The sequence below is a fragment of the Mytilus galloprovincialis genome, chromosome 1, assembly GCF_965363235.1.
Source record: "Mytilus galloprovincialis chromosome 1, xbMytGall1.hap1.1, whole genome shotgun sequence".
Classification (NCBI taxonomy): Eukaryota; Metazoa; Mollusca; class Bivalvia; order Mytilida; family Mytilidae; genus Mytilus; species Mytilus galloprovincialis.
Window position 1 is genome coordinate 120027941 of NC_134838.1, and position 18275 is coordinate 120046215.

The 18275-nt window shown below is 34.0% G+C and overlaps 1 protein-coding gene across 1 annotated transcript; it reads left to right on the forward strand.

Annotated features, from left to right (window-relative positions):
* The first annotated feature begins 220 nt into the window (after nucleotides 1–220).
* On the forward strand, nucleotides 221–11117 carry LOC143055067 (flavin-containing monooxygenase 5-like). Its single transcript, XM_076228209.1, has 7 exons — nucleotides 221–809; nucleotides 1375–1430; nucleotides 3692–3879; nucleotides 4323–4480; nucleotides 5594–5788; nucleotides 7685–7782; nucleotides 10525–11117. Exons 1-7 carry the CDS (start codon nucleotides 239–241, stop codon nucleotides 10876–10878), a joined length of 1620 nt encoding a protein of 539 aa, XP_076084324.1. The 5' UTR covers nucleotides 221–238; the 3' UTR covers nucleotides 10879–11117.
* The last annotated feature ends 7158 nt before the right edge of the window (nucleotides 11118–18275 follow it).

Sequence of the window (18275 nt, forward strand, 5' to 3'; positions counted from 1 at the left end):
ACAGATATATGGGCTTCCCTATTCTAGTATTTATTTGATTGTAAATCTGTGTATAAGAAGATCTTGATTTCAAAAGATAAATAAAATTTCTCGGATATCCCTGAACATTGATAGATTTGTCTGTTATGCTGGTATAGCATTGATAGCACCATCATACTCCCGCCATGTTCAAGGTTGTTTTAACATTAGGTGCAATACAATGAGAAAGAAAAGTGTTACATATGTGAAAACGTCAAACATGAAGAGACGTGTAGCAATTATTGGTGCCGGTTGTAGTGGTCTTACGGCAATAAAAGCTTGTCTGGAGGAACACTTACAACCTGTCTGCTTTGAGCGTGAAGATGATGTTGGAGGACTTTGGAACTACAACGATGAGCCCAAGCTTGGAAAAGGGAATGTGTTCAAAAGTACTGTTATCAATGTTAGTAAAGAAATGATGGCGTTCAGTGATTTTCCGCCACCAAGACATTTCGCTACGTTTGGTCCTCATCGTCAAGTCTTGGATTACTTCAAGTTGTATGCAGAAAACTTTGGACTGTCGGAGTTTATTAGATTTAACACAAGCGTTGAGAAAGTGGAACAGGCAGAGGACTATGAAGAGACAGGGCGATGGACACTTATCTATCGAAATGCGACAACTGATGACGTCAAAACAGAAATATTTGACGGCGTTATGGTATGTACTGGACATCATACATTCCCTCACATGCCAATATTTTATGGGAAAAGACAATTCAGAGGAAGAATAATGCATTCACATAGTTACAGAGACAGCACAGAATATGCAGACAAAAAAGTTCTTGTAGTTGGTGAGTTGGTCCTCATAGTTTCTATTTTCAAGTGAAGTGTTATTGTTAGATTTTTACTTGTATTTTCTTTTCATTATTTGTTGTTTTTAAATATTAAAAAAATATTTCAAACTTATTCTAACCCAACCTCATATTTACCAAACTGATTGTTACAAAATCACGTCTGAAACTTCTCTAATTTACTGTATTTATTAGGTCACAATTTTCTCATAACCACTTCATATGCGGCAAGTAGATTGGCTTTAATGATTTGTAATGTGTAAACACTGTTCGGATCTTTAAGATACCTATTATCGGTTTCCCAATACGTTTTTTCAATACGTTGAAATAAAATTTTCGTCATATATTTCTCCAATAGCACTGATAGAATATGTATGTGATTTTCTAAACTGTTTTCTGTTGTGTAATGATTTAAATAATGAGTTGGGTATTGTCATTACAAATTTTAAAGAACCAGATGATGGCCGTTGATTTTTTTACTTTCACGTTCTCGTTCTAATGTCTCTAAAAATATATTGTTTCAATTGAAATCCCATTTATTTTCTCTATATTTTTTTATTTATAGGTTTGGGAAATTCGGGAGTTGATATAGCTGTAGATCTGTGTAAACATGCAAAGCAGGTACATTGTAGTTTTCCTATTCTAGATTATTTATTCGTATACAGACATTATTTTTTTTTTATTTTTTTTTAAATATTTAGTAAATTTCACAAAAGTTCTAACGACTAAAATTGATCGTAAGTATACTGAATTGTTCATAACTTACGATCTTTTTAAATTGTCTTCAGTTTTGAATTTTTAATATGAGAATAAAAGAATTTGTAAAATTTCTCATAATTTTCATGTATTTTCAAGAAGCAATAACACGTTTTGGTTTTCGCCACATTTCAGTTATAATATTGTTTAGTTTATTTCAGTCTAGACCATATGTGATATGATTGCCAATGAGACAATGTAACTGAGCTCACATGACTTTATGTTTTGTTATATCGAGTGATTATGTGAACAGTTCATAGTAATACCCCATTACAAGATAACACACGATTGCGAGTCTTTAACCGCAGTATATTAAGAATTCATATCTTTTCTTTCAATTATATTTTTCCAATAGAAATATCCTTATCATTATATCATTTTTAGTCGTATAATGTGTTTCATTTAACATTAGATAGCAGCTAACTAATGTCGACTAATTGATTCTTTATCGTGCAAAAATGTTTCTTCGGAGACAAATTGTTTTACTATTTGGCTATCACAAAAGTAATCATATAAAGAACAATTGTTTAACATTTATCAACGAAACAATGAGGTTTCGTTGTATGCTTTAACTATACAAAATAATGAAATGAAATGAACTGACTCCATATTGATCCATATTTGTGTTACAGTTTAATTTGATATCAAAACAATTTACAGAACACAAAAAATAAACGAGAGGGGTCCTGTTCCAGGACAAATCTTTACGAGTGATTTAAAATCGGACCAAATTAAAATTTGCAAGTATTAGCGAAGATGAGCCATAAGTATATGTGCAAGCTCGGTAACAACAAACACTGATGAACTCTGTATGAATGAATATTTATATGACAACATCTATTATTAATAATTAGTTTTAACAATAACTAAGAAATTATAAGAGCCGATCAGGAAAAGGTATTTTCTACAAATTTTAATTCCTGCTTTGCACAAGGTCACCACTTACACTGTAGATGATTGTATATAACGTTGCTATATATGAATCTTCTTCTTGAAAGAAATCTGCATTCGCTGAAGAAGAGGAAGATTTCAGATTAGCAGGATTTCATCCGCCGAGTAGGCATTACTTCTGTTTTGACGTGATTCAAATTATACGTTTTGTTTGAATATCCAGTTCATAAAACCTAATGTTATAACACTCTCAAGCAAAGCAATCGGTCTTAGATGGTTTTGACTGTCCTATTTGGGTCATTTTGTATTTGTACTGAGGTACTTCGATAATACGCTCAATAGAGTTGTTTTTTTATAATTGCATGTCTAAAACTTAGATCTTTACTAGAACACACCCGCGACATCGGGGCTAACTGAATCAAAGTACACCTTATTTGAGTGAATATTTAAAATTCGTATTGTCATCTGATATTGGCATGCTGCTTAAAAGGTGCACAGTTTTCTATGCTATCAAAACCTATCCAAACGGGCATTGAATAGTGTTATTTCTAATCAACAACATTGGCTTAAATAAGTAACATGTGAAGTTGTATCCTTTGATTCGTAATATGAAGTTGATTTTTTTTTATTCGTCGCTGGCTATCAAAGTGGACCTCGTTACTTAGTATTGTAGATACTTATTGCTTAAATGCAGGTAATTACTTATCATAAATTATGCTCTATATTAATTGTGTTTGTTACGGTCATTTATAATGATTTTTGTTTACAAAAAATGAGCAATGAGTTATACCCTTTCCATTAAATGTGTTTTGAGGATGCAAACAAGCTCCACATTATAGTCACACTCATTAACAAAAGTTTGATACATGTTTAGACGACGATGTGTTTGTATCAAGTTACTAACGCTTACAAAAACAAAAATTGTAAAAATTCGCTCTTTTTTGATATTTAAAGAAAAAACAATCGGAAAGTTTATCGCGGCCATGTTGTTGAAGGTTTTTTATGGTCATAAATTGAAGACCGAATAAATGGTTAACGAATAAATTGTAAACGGTCGATTCGGTCTTCAATGTATGGCCATAAAAAAAACTTCAACACCATGGCCGCATATTATCTTCCAAAACATCAACAATACACATAAAATATAGGGCAAACATTTGTTAAAGTCATACAAGAATAGTTATTCTGAAGCGAATTGATCACACATTAAGTGCAAAACCTCTTCTTTCTCCTAGGTATATTTAAGTTCAAGAAGAGGTGCATGGGTTATAAGCAGAAAATTTCTATGTGGCATTCCAGCAGATGCATTTGCCAACACCAGATTTTTATTTTCTTTGCCTAAAGCTTTTCTGAGATGGGCATTTCAATTCTTTGCCAATTTACATTTTAACCATGGATTATTTGGATTGAAACCACAGCACAGGTAAGTAAACATTTTAATTTTAGCAGAGATAATAGTATTTTTGTACACAATCGGGGACTAAATTATTTCATTGTCAGAAATTTAATATACAATGCATTGATTAAAAGACTCTTTTAAGGAATTGTCACTTTTACAAAGTTGTTCGTACACATGTTTATCTAAGCTGTATTTTTCCTTTTCCCTTTCTTCCCGTTTTTGAACATATTTACACTGATCAACAAATTTTTGCACCTGATCTCTATACCATGTCGATGGTGTCAAATTCTAGCTAACTCCTTAGATTGTTTATAAATATTAACCCTTAGTTCTCTTTGACTGATAAATTTTCTATCCGACTAATTTTTCGACAGACGTTTTCTATCGGAGAGAAAAGTGGACATTGCTATATCATATTAGGAAACTAATGTTATAACATATGAGCTGACCATAGATATTTGTTTTAGAGGTCTTGAAACCCATCCTACAATCAGTGATGATCTTCCGGTAAAAATGTTATCAGGACAGGTGATCCTTAAACCAAACGTCCAGCATTTCACAGAAACTGGTGTTATTCTAGACAACAATGAATGTATTGAAGTTGATGATGTTATATTTGCAACAGGTAATAAACGTATTTTACCGTTGATTCCCGAATATTGTGGTGACAGCTACTTTAAATGGCAAAATCAAACACTCAAACACATCTAATGAAGGAATAACAACTGTCATATTCCTGACTTGATACAGGCATTTTCTTATGTAGAAAATGGAGGATTGAACCTAGTTTTATAGCTACCTTAACCTCTCACTGGCATGACACGACAGTCGCATCAAATTCCATTATATTGAAAACGATACGGGAACAAATCAAAAAGACATTATAGGTAAAAATGTCAAAAATGCACCTCCATCAAACAATTATTGAAAATAAACCGACATGTATTAAACTCATATTGAATTATTCCCCTTAGACCAGTTTATTTTCGTGAGTTGCGAAAATAATGTTAGAAAATACTTTAATTGAACACCGTAAATCTGACAAAAGGCATACAGAAGAGATAAAAACAAATGTAAATTGTGTGTTTACAATACTTATTATAACGTTATGCAATGTGTAAGATGACAATTTATGATCATTCTGTTTGCATATGAAGACATGCTAAAGCTGTACATGATGTGAACACTCATCATTGAAGATATATATCGGTATCTCAGACTTTATGTCTTTTAATGATGTCATTATGACCAGGACATTTGTGTGCGTATGTCAACCCAGCGACTAAAACAAAACCCACACACATGTATGCACCAACTTATAGAGGCCAATATACGGTTTCGACAATAGAAAAGTGTCGATACAATATGAAAAGATTTCTACCACTCTGAATAAAGAAAAAGGTGAACAGATGTGAATGATATCAGCAGCAATTTTTATTGTTATATTACAATTCTATTCAAGATAACTCTTAATTCGTTTACTTGAATTTACCAATTTTCTACCTTGGAGTTCAGTATCTTTTTTATTTTAGTTTTTAAAAGTTTTAACTGTATCAAACAACACTTAAACTGGAACAATAACTCACCAAATACTTAGGTATACTGATATGCATATAAATATATGTATAACAAAAGAAATAGCATTGTAAAGGCATGATACATCAATGCAACTTGTTCATCAACACTAGAAACATATGTATATGCGTACATTCTATACAACTTTACATTTTATCTGTAGGATATGATTTTAAATATCCGTTTCTTGATGATCAAGTGGTATCAGTCGACAAGAACAAAGTCTATCTATACAAGTATATGTTCCCGCCACATCTTCCGTACCCTACAATGGCATTCATTGGACTTGTCCAGGTTATTGGTGCTGTCATGCCAGTCTCAGAGATGCAATGTCGTTGGTTTACAAGACTCTTAAAAGGTATGTGTAGGTAGTAATAGAATTTCGGTAACTATTCCTTTGGTTTGTTGATTTAATTTTTTACAGGCTCATGTTTATTATTACAAGCACAAGATTAAGTTTTTTTCTTCTTTTCCTGCATATCATAAATGTTATCAATGGTATTATTCCGGCGTTGTTTTATTAGACGAAACAATTTGAATTATCTCCCTTTGGTCTATTGAATTTATTACCTTTGATTGACAACAATAAACTGTTTATGTTTCAAAATCTAATAAGCTTTAAATAAATAAAATTATTATCAAAAAGCTCGGAAAATAATGTTTTGAAAAAATATGGGATACTTTGTGTGTGTGTGTGTTTTACAGTGCAATTATGAATCAAAATGGCACTTTAGTAATATTTATTAAAAATATAATATATTGCCTTTTCTTTTATTTTCAACCGTCTGTTGAACACATTCAGTAAAATTTGAGGAACAGGTTTTATAAACAGTAATGTCTCCCATAAATATGGAGAGGAGAAGAGTATCTAACCTAAATGATGTTCAACTAACATAATCTACGATTCAGTTCGAAACTGGTGAAATATCAAGGATGTTCCACGATAAAAAACAAAAAATATTTGTTTCTTTGTAAATATTTCACGTATTCTATATTTTTAGGCAACATTTTGAGATTTCCTTTCTTTTCCCTCAGCCACAAGGCTTCTGTAATGCGAGGTTCACACATTGCCGATTATTGCTCCCGTTTTAGATCAGATAATGATACGACACGAAAAGTGAAAAAGTCGGATTACTATCATCAATTATATTGAATGTCCTATCATTGTCTGAACGCTGTCGTTTAAGTTCGTAACAGATTCCTACGGGTCGGGAAGGGTCCGAATAGTTCGGCGAAGCACCCCGATAGATAGGTGCGTCCCGTAACATTCGGGGACACTTAGCCGATTTAGTCTAGTCGGATTACAATCGTGCCTTTGTCCAATCTAATTAGATTGGCCTTTGTCGTGACAGATTCTGCTGTATCGGATCAAAATCCTAACAATGTTCTGTGTATTCTTGACGGTGTCCTGTGGAACGGGAATGATCTGGAGAAATTTTTCATTGCTGTTTTTCTGCCGATTGAGTCCAGATTGCATCCAGATCTTGTCGATTGCGAACCGTTTATCAATAATACCCACGTGAGAGTCCCGACAATTACAAAATACAATACGACTGACACCAGACAAAGCCGTTTGCAATGAGATAGAGCGGACCGTGATAGGATTACGTTCCGACAGTATCTGCTCATTCAGGTTATGCCGACAGTTTTCGAACGGATAACTTCCGTCAGCGTCGGTTCACTGTCTGGTCACTGTCTGATCTCTGTCGGATTACATTCGGTAGAATCGGGACGCAGTTGAAACAGACTCGGTCGAATTTTACCTGGCGAAAGATACAAATTGGATTAGAAGCGGATTGAGAACGGGATTATCGGGATAAATTCGCTTGGAAACGGTTGAATATCGACGCTTCCTGAACTGATTGTTGTCGTGATTTAATTATTAATTTTGTTTTACAAATTCTAATTAAAGTTTGAATTTCCATCCGCGATTCACAGGATCTTGATCAGACTTTTGACAAATTTCAATCGGGAATGGTCCTGTTAAGGACGGCAGTAAAAATCGTGAATGTGTGAACCCAGCTTAAGCGATTGAAATAGAAGTACATGTTTTATCTAAAAAAAAGAAAGAAGGAAATGACGCGTTTGATTAAGGATCTAATGACTATCTTTGACTGCATTGAGAAACTAATCTCAGTTCAATTTACAGAAAATTGAATGAAGAATGTGTATTGCGATTTAACAATAGTTATTTCCTTTTACGTAAAGAATTTACGTGATGGAATATCTTATTACAATCATATAAATTTAACAGGAAAGAATACACTGCCGTTCAGAGAAATAATGGAGGAAGACATAGAACAGAAAAGAATAAGTTCTCGCTATATAAAAACACAACGACATACAATACAGGTACCCGTAATTTTAATAACCCGATTGATTGAAGATCTCGTATAAGAATTAACTTTCCATCTTGACCTTCTGCAGTCATATCTTCTACCCAAGGGTTACAATCCCCTCCTTGAAGCGTAAGTATTGGCTAGTGAAGATGACTGCAGTGATATATGTAATAAAGATACAACAGTTTGATTGTTCAGGGTGGTAATTTACACAAACACAATACAGTGTCTAATTTGGAAGAAATCGTAGTATCTTCGAGTTAAAGCAACCGAACACTAACACTCCATAGGTCTCAATAGGTAATTTTTCGGGGACAGCTTAACTTTTGATATAATTATCATTATCCTTCCCTCTTTTGTCAAAATATTTTTTCGGGGGTTTATACACTTGACTTCGTTCTGATTATGCATACATTGACATGTTACATAGCTTAAGAAAATCAAAGACCAAATCAAAAGACAATTGCAAAATATGTGTGTGCATACTTTTAACAAATATATCTGAGGCTCCTATTCAGTCACATAGAGAACCTGGAATATCTCTAAAGCTCGCGTTCATTTACACAAAGAATACATCTTTTGTGCTTCGGGGATTGATTTTCATCTGGATTATTTTCTATTGAATATTCAATGGCTTCGAATATAATACTAAGATTTCTGCTTGGGGTCAGATTCGTTAGCAGACTTAGCTCTAAAATTACAACACTCTGTCACTATGTAATAAAGAATCTTAAGTTTTAATGTCGGTCGTGAGAAAATACTTCATAAAGAGCAAAGTTGCACGATTGTAGCGTTGAAGAAGAAATGCTAGACTTCTACCAATTAACCATTATTTCACATAAGGTTCAATTCGTTGATTGGTTCTAAAAAACGATTTTCTGTACACACAATGGACTTGGCATCGGCTTCAGTTCTAAAACTAAGTATCATTTAATACCTTATTGGACGGAATTATAAGGCATTATTTCACAGGATTCCAAATTAAAAATGTCATGGTTTAATGATGAAAAAAGTCATGGTTTTATGACGATAAAACTTATTGCTGAAACAAGATAGATAAACAATTACCAGTAAAACGAATTATCATACATCTGCACAGACAAAAGTACATTTGTCGATATGCTGTTTCAATCAAATTATCTGCCAGTCTTAGCTGTCACAAAGATAGGTCTTTGTCTTGGAGAGCAGTGTTATCGATCGCGATAGAAGATACTTTAGAATGAAGTCATATGAACGCTTTCTTCAGGAACCATTGAAGCGCAAGTGTCATGGTACAAATGATCAATAGTTTAAGTGTGTTCTTGTCATTTATAGTTTACCTTGAATGTCAATGACAATGAGTTGTAATAATGACATCTAAGGCACTGGGTCTGTTTTAGTCATTTGTTTTTAAATTTGTGAGCCCTAAAACAGTTATAAGTAACATGCAGGAATCGAAATATAACAAAATCCAGAGGAAACTGTAGAGCCGATTAAAAAACCAATTCTCTCTACATTCTAGAGTGGTCATAATTTCTCACTTACTTTGGAATTTTAGCTTTATTCTACACATAACGTAACAAGAAATGAATGGATTGTGTGTCAAATCACATAGAGCTTTATTCTACACATAACGTAACAAGAAATGAATGGATTGTGTGACAAATCACATAGAGCTTTATTCTACACATAACGTAACAAGAAATGAATGGATTGTGTGTCAAATCACATAGAAGCATAAAGCCAGACATGGTAAATTGATGCTTTAGCCATTTCCGCATAAGATATTTTCAACATGCAGTAAGGTTGACAAAGAACATTTCAAAACAGTTTCTTTCGATGACGCGGGACAATATTTTATTTCTTTTGAAATAATAAGTTTTTACCTAATTTCAGAAGATTTTGTATAAGAGAAAATGTAAGATAAATCTGCATTAAAAAAAATGAATGACACGTACAGTGTAAGGGTAGAAGTAAGATATTTGCTTAGTACATTAACTAGAGATTAACCAATGGATCCTAAACATTTCTTTTCGATCATCAACATTGCAAAAGACATTATTACCTTTTCTGGAGCCAACATTTTCAAAAGCACTCAACTATTTCATCAAATATATGGCTTTGTGTTTTTTTTTAGTTGGATGGTAGTGTAAAAATATAAGACAGTTACATGTGCAGTAATGAACATGAAAAATGGGATTATGGGATTTAATCAAACGGGAATTAAAATTTAAAAGTACAAACAAAATAACACATGGTTAATCTGTTTTAAATTGTCATATTATGTGTTATTAATAAAATACAGCTATAGGTTGTAATGCGATTACTTTAAGGAATAAACATGCCATGGTTGAATATTCAAGGGTAATGTGAAAGTTAAAAAGTTTAATGTTGACATTTAACTTATATGTCGCAAACAGATTTTTAACTGGCAACTTCTGAAGTTTTAGTGGTTGTATCAATGATTTTTTTTAAGAATGATTCTTTAAGCACTTCACTGTCTGATATGTTCTAGTATTTTTAACATACTTTTACATATGACATACATGTATGTAACTCAAAATACGCAAATACCATGGAGGGGCACCTGCTGCCTTCCCCTAGTTAAATTTAATTCAAATTCAAATTAAGCACTTAAATTGTTACAGTATACAAAATGGTGTGTAAATTGGTTGCATTGTAACTTGATAAAATGGTAGTAAAAAAGTTTACTGAATTGTGTTTTTGTTAGATTATTGAATGTATTATTTATTCATTATCTGTTTATATTTTTTAGTCATTTTATATTGAATACATGGATGAGCTTGCAAAGGAAATTGGAGCGAAACCAAACTTGTTCCGAATGATTTTCAAAGACCCCGTCTTGGCATTCCACTGTTTTTGCAGTCCCTGTATTCCTGCCCAGTACAGACTTGTTGGTCCGTGTAAATGGGATGGAGCTAGGGAATGCATCAAAACAGCATGGCAACGAAGCTTATCTCCCTTGTCTGAAACGTCATTTCCCTGGAACAGGAGTGACGTCAAGAAAGGTTCGACCGATAACAAAAAGTGGTTGGCTGGCGACATATCCAGTACCGCTTTAGTCACAGTGCTCGTCTTTATTGTAATTTACATGTATTTTTTCACCTAGAACTCACTTGGGTAGTTTTAACTTTTCAAGGTGGATGTTACTATTTGTTGAGTATAACTTTTACTAACTGTATGTATGAGTCTTTAAACTGAAAATGCATTTGCTTTGTAAATGCAAAGTTTAAGTCGTATAGTGCAAATATATTTAAATCTGTCAATACAGGGTCAACTTAATAAATATACATGTCATGTAAGGTATTGGAAATCGAATTTTCACAAAATAAAAGCTTAAAAAGATAACTGTAGATTTATAAGGGGATCTGTTTTTGACATTTTAACAAAGTGTTATCTTATTGAACACTAGATATAACTATGGTTTATTGACTATTGATCTTCTGCGTAGAATGGTTACTCTTTACAAATGCACGAGAAAACGACGAAAGTTTGAGTTTAATGTATTCAAGCATTTATTTAGATTTTATAGAAGTTTTATTTTAGTAAGATTTAGTAGCGGTTTGTGTTACATAATTTCCAATGTTTATGATCTATTTATGTGTATTTGTTTTGTCTGTGTGAATTGTCATCGTTTTTATTCATTCCTAGAATATGTTTTTTTTTTTAATTTTCTATGTTTTTAACTGTACGGTCTTCAACACGGAGCCTTGGTTCACTTCCTACATACCACATGTTTGCAATATATCGGCTATTTTCAGGTAGGTCAGCAATGTGCAGTTCAGTAGTGAAACACAGACATATGCATTACACGCCGCAGGATGTCAATTTATATTGATTTAAATCCACTTCATTTCGACTATGTTATTGTTTGCAATCATACCACATTTCCTTATTTGTTATCAAAAAAGTTTTTTTTATTGCCAACCTATTGCCATATTATTTTTTTTTTGGCTTTGTTTTGGCGTTGGTAACAAGCCAGGAAGCACACAGAAAATAACGGTGCCCAAAAGTTATTCTGCCACGGCAACAGTTTCAGATTCACGAGGAAAATTGACAGAAAATGATAGCTTCAAATTTTACGCGTCTCGGAAGAAGTATCTCCGCAGACATTGTCAAATAGTTTTTCGTAGACAATAAACGAATAACTAAATATTATGAATATTTAAGCTAAACCACTGGCATTTGAATGACTCATCACCGGATTTTTTCTTACAAGAGCAACACGACAGGTGCCACATTTCGATCCATGAGTTTGACTGTCCCTCTGCATGGTATATTTCGCTCTCTTGAATCGGGATCTGCTTACCCTTCCGGAGAACATGAGATCACTCGTGGTCTTGGTTGAGTTCGTGTTGCCCAGTCATAAGTTTTTACGCGTTGTTGTGTTTTGTATACTGCTGATTCTCTTGTGGTCCTTTTCTGTATTTTTACCATATATAACATTATCGGATTTATTTTGGACTAATGAGTTTGAATATAGCGTATCTCTCGCCTCCCTTTTCTGGTAATTGAACAATAAAATTATTTGGAAGGAATATGGCCAATTTTCAGGGTCAAAACTCTTATTTAATTATTTTACATCTTTCTTTTACTCAAAAAGTAATTCAGCGGTACAGCAGTTGCTGACTGAGGCAACGTATACTTTACATGTTTTATCAAACTCAATCTAATTAAAAACCGATCTCTCATCGCTCCTGTTTCTGATATGTCGCGTGGGAGATCTAACGAAACCCGCTTTGAGGTCATATGTGTGTGACCTCGTAGGTGTGTCTTTTTCGACCAATGAAATTAAGTCTTCCACGATCTTGAAAGTTTAACGTAAGGTAAAGGGATGTAACTCATTTTATTTACGACGAAATCGTCAGTCAAAATAATTCATAAACTTTTTTGATTGGTTTATTAATAGGTCGTCAACTCATTTGCATATCATTATAAATTCATTATTTTTAGTTCACTCACATGTGACCTCAAAGCCGGTTTCGTTAGATCTCCCACGCGACATATCAGAAACAGGAGCGATGAGAGATCGGTTTTAAATTAGATTGTATCAAACTTTGCATCAAAGAACATCGCTAAACAAAAGGAATGTATTTGTTTTCAACACATGGCTTAAATTCTTCTGACATAATTGTGGTTTCTATTAGCAATGACCTTATACATTTTTAGTATAAACTCAAAAGAAATATTATTTTGAAAATGTTAAATTTTATAAAATCTTAATTTTGGTCGAATAGAGTATAAATGGATACACCATAACGAGACCACAACCAAACAGCACACGATCACTAAAAACAAACGTCTTTTAGACACTAGAAAGGCAGAAACTGCTTAAATAGATACTTTAAGAGCACCCGAGTTTACCTCCTGTTTTTGTAAATGTTCGTGATGCTTAATCTTTGGTATCCTGTTTAATATTTTGCGTTCCTTTATTTTTGTCTTTTCGTCGTTGGTTTTGTTTCGTTTTAGTATTTGATTGAACCCTTAAGCTAGGTTCACACTGCCGATCAGATCAACTCGATCAACCCCGATCAAGACAAATTACGTGATCTGGACACTGGTCTGACTCAATCGACAAGAATGTTCGGGATAGTCTACCTTGCTCGTCATCGATCTGGCTTTCTACCCGAGAGTTTTTGACATGTCAAAAACATTCGAGTAAGGATCAAGAAGAAAGTCACTCGAGAAGAGATCGAGAATTCGTCGAGTAGCGGTCGAATTGATCGGGAAAGGATCGTGTAGAGATCGAGTTTGGTCGGAATACAAAAAAATTACCGTTCAGAACTCGATCATTTCGACCATTGCTCGACTAATCTCCGATCATTTTCAGATTAACTAGACCAATGCCCGATCGCTTCCAGATCACTGCGACTTATATATTTATTTTATCCCAGACCAACTCGACCAATACCCGATCCCTTCGCGACCACATTCGACCACTCTTCGATCTCTTCTCGTCCATACACGAGAACACATGACTGCAACATGATTCTTTAAAAGTGTGTGCAGATCTGATTAACTCTCATAACTCTGCTTCTGCAAAATTATATTGGTTACATTATTTTTAACTGTACAAAAATTCCCTCCATGTACAGTACGTGTCTTTACTTTTTAAAGGAGAGGTAACATTTTGAAAGAAAGGCAAAAGACACCAAAGGAACAATCAAACTCAAAAGTCGAAAACAAACCGACACAGACATAACGAAAAACGAAAACCGACGAGAATACAAACAGCAAACCACATAACATAGAAAACTAAAAACTTAGCAACAAGTAATCCAACAAAACCTGGGATGAACTCAGGTGTTCCGGAAGGGAAGAAAATCCTGCAATTTAGTCACCGCCGGATTGTTCAAATATGAAATACGAAAGAAATTGTGCAATAACATTCATTATTAGACTTATGATGGCTTTGTTATCTTTCAAAGATGGTTAATACGAACACCAAGATTATATTTTGCCTGTTTAATGGGATTTTTTCTGTTTTGTCTGTCCGTATTTTCCGTTTGTCCAGAGATGTTTGTAGTATAAAAAAGAAGATGTGGTACAATTGCCAATGAGACAGCTCTTCAAAGAACACAAAATGACACAGAAATTATTAATAACAACTATAGGTCACCTTACAGTCAATTTTTTTTCATTAGAACTTTTTGACGTAATTTCATACAAAAAGGAGATGAAAGACAAATATATTTCATTTGGAGCGAATTTCTTTACAAACTGTACAGCGAGCACACGTTTTGATCATTTGTCTTTTGGCCAAATTTGCATAAACTTGCTTGTCATAACTCTAAACAATGTCTAAACTTACTCAAATTTATGTATTACCCTCCTTTCGTACATTTAAATAACAGCTATGAAAGAAAGGATGGTAGTACCTAAATTTGAGTAATTTAAGACAATATTTTGAGTTATGACAAGCAAGACCATACCTCTTTTATAAAAAGGCTTTATCATCACTATCTTCATACATTCATCTGATTAAGATGATGAACTGCCAATAAAATTGAATATGCATAGAGGACCGATGTCCTCTGTGTCTATAACATCTACGAAGTCTATTTCCCCGCGGAATATGTTCAAATAACAACAAAATGTGCATGCGTTTCTAACAGTTCAAACAAGGTCAGCTAACTCTGATTGAACGATGCATTTGTTTCTACTTCTGCAACGATTAACAAACTATAACAAATGGAGCACAATGTTAACAAAACTTTGGTTAGAGAGAATTGCACTCTTGATCTCTTGATAGATAGATGTAAAGTTGTAAACAGTTTCAGAAAAGGTATCACTCCAGGGGATTGAAACTTTGGGTCAAATTTTGGGGAAATATATGCCATCTTTGCCCTCTTTTTGCAATATTATTTATCAAATACATACAGGTTTGTCATACTGCAAAACTAAAATATATTTTACCATTCAACTGATGGATATCAAATCTATGAACAAACTTATTACATACTAATGCACATATATGACACAAACAGTGCGCTTTATTTGTAAGAAAGCAAGGAAAAGGGGATAGTAAAGATTATGTAACATAAGTACTAATCCAGACTGAGTGACAAATCTCATTTTGTGCTGTCATTTCCAAAAAAGTCCAATTAAACTACAATTACATATCAGTGTCCACTATGAAGAAGTTTTTTTTATAAGCATTGGGTTCCTCTTTGTTGAGTTAGGGACGACATCAAAAGTTCAATGTAGGATAAAAAAACTTAATTCACATAGTTTTTTTTCACTGACCCCCACCCCTCCCTCTTAACTTAATTTGGGAAAAATTGATTTACCAATAGGGATATGTAAAAATCGATTTTATATATACAAAACTTGCAGAATTTTACCCCACCCCTCCCACCCCCAAACTATTTCATTTAAGTTTTTTTTTTATCCTACATCGATCTTTTGATGTCGTCCCTAAGTGCAAGTCTCTCATACTGCCCACACAGTGACCGTCGCGTCAGCCACTGCCTCATCTCGATTTCTCGTTGCTGTCTACACCATCTTGTTCGTCACAGCTATTAACCTGTCTCTCTGAGCTCTTACCATCTTGCTCACAAATCCAATTGCTTTTTTCTATGTAGATATTTCAAATGTATGATTTTACTCGGACCTTCTACTGAATTTAACCAAGTAAACTGAGAATGTGCCCATGGGACACTGATAATGCCCCATATATATATATATATATATATATATATATCAGTCTAAAGATTTGCACAACGGTATATATATAACATTATAAAGGGCCATGTGGGGACGTATGTGCGTAAGGACGGACAAGGGTACCACTAAATGCCCACTCCGAAGCTGCGGGGAATAAAAATATTTGGACGTTTTTATACTAAAAATGTGCATACCCGTCCGATTCCCGATTGATCCTACGACCCATGTACGATCAGGTCGATCTGGTCTGGTCGAGATCAGACTGAGATCGTGAATAGTTGATTTGGTCTAGCTAGTCGAGTAAAGATCGTGTAAAGATCGTGAATTGATCGGAATTATCGAATAGGTATTCATTTTGTTGTCGGGATGGAGTCGTGAAGGAGTCATTAAGGAGTCGTGAATGGTCGAGTTCAGGTCGTGTGACGATCTGGTAGAAGTCGTTGACAGGCCCGATCAAGAATTTGGTTGAGCTTGGTCGTGGAAATTTGGACAATCGGACCATCGAGTTGATCTGATCGGCAGTGAACCTAGCTTTAGTATCTTCTCCTTCTGTCCACCGTACGTGTGTCTTTTCGCTCAAGAAATGCGCAAGCACCGTATTAAAATGTATTTTCCCAATTGTTCTTTATTTAAAAGACGATGAATTATCTATAGCACCTACATCAAATTATTTTAAACAGTAAGTGATACAAACGTAAAAAATCATTGGCGTCACGAGATGCTTGACTTGGACAGAAACATTTAAAACATGCGGCGTTATTTCAAGAGAGAGAAAAAAACACAAGTAAGTCAATATAGTACCACGTTATCACTAACAACAACAAATAACATTACAGCTACACACTAAATATGTGGCGGATCCAGTCATTTATATAAAAAAAAGCATTGATAGTATGCACATTCATGTGTCAACGATCTTCGATACTTGTACCTGGCAGAAAGTCAGATTGATGACGAGCAAGGTAGACTATACCGAACATCGATTGAGTCAGACCAGTCTCCCGATTACGTAATTTGTCTTGATCTGGCTTGATCGAGCTGATCTGGTCGGCAGTGTGAACTTAGCTTTACACAAGGTCATGTTTTTCATGGGTTTTATGCGTACTTTTGTTTGCTTATTATTTTACATTTTTTGTATAGTTCTGTTGCACCACAGTTCCAGGATTAAGAAAGAGATGGGCTCCCACTGCCACATAATGTATTTATGTATCAATCCCAAGTGTCTGTAATCCAGTGGTTGCTGTTTGTTGCTGTGTTACATATTTGTTCTTCGTTCGAAATATTGTAAATAAGTTAGGTCGTTAGTTTTCTCTTTTGAATTGTTTAACATTTGTAATTTCGGGGCCTTTTACATATAACTATGCGGTTTGAGCTTTGCTTATTGTTGAAGCCCGTACGGTGAACTATAGTTTTTTATTTTCTGTGTCATTTGGTCTCTTGCTAAAAGTTGTCGCATTGGCAATCATATCTCATCTTCTTGTTTATATCATCGTTGTTCAGTGGCGGTTCCAGGGGTTAGGAACTCCCTTTTATTATTTACAACTAATGTTTTTTTTTTTTTTCTGGGGACATATGGTTGACCCCCTTTTTATATGACTTGCATATGTTAGAACACCTTTAAGATATGGCTGTTGGTGTTGTCAGGCTTTTGATACAAATACAAATACAAATGATTATATTTTGCAATGAGCGCCCAAAGGGGCAGAAATATAAATTCAAATACAAGCACAAATTATACAAAACACAAAATTCAATATGGATTGGTACAATATTGATAAAGTTATTAATATTGATATAAAATGGCATAGGGAAGGGAACATGAAAACAGATGCATATAGTAATGAAATATATATATAATATATATATACATTACAAGTAAAGTGATTCAACAGACGAACTACTTAGAACACTCGGACCCCGAGACTCCAACTTTGTCTTTAACTGTAAAATACGCAAGAGTTCCGTATGACACTCACCAAATAAACACAATTACAGTTTACTTCGGGCGACGTCAAATGGAACTATTCCAGTACAAAAATCATAGAATTTGTTTATACCTTTCTACAGGGAAATGGTATCCAAGTGAGGTACATGCACAAACTTAACAACTATAACTAAATAGAAAAGATTAGTTTTCCCCAATATAAATTGATTGTTTTTCTGAAAAGTCTCGGTCATTAACGTGATTTAATTAGCGATTGATTATAGTCATTATAATTAGTCGGTACAAAGATCATGCCAATTTAGTTGTGCCTTTTTAATTACTTTTATTTAGAGTTAAGAAGGTGAAACGGAAATTAAACTTATGTAATGCTACCATTGACTTCTTGTATTACATGA

Excerpts from the sequence above, each read along its gene's own strand:
- LOC143055067 (XM_076228209.1), top strand. The coding sequence starts at position 239 with ATGAAGAGACGTGTAGCAATTATTGGTGCCGGTTGTAGTGGTCTTACG. Across the intron at positions 3,880-4,322 it reads GGATTGAAACCACAGCACAG|AGGTCTTGAAACCCATCCTA; the intron begins GTAAGTAAACAT and ends TATTTGTTTTAG. Across the intron at positions 5,789-7,684 it reads GTTTACAAGACTCTTAAAAG|GAAAGAATACACTGCCGTTC; the intron begins GTATGTGTAGGT and ends TAAATTTAACAG.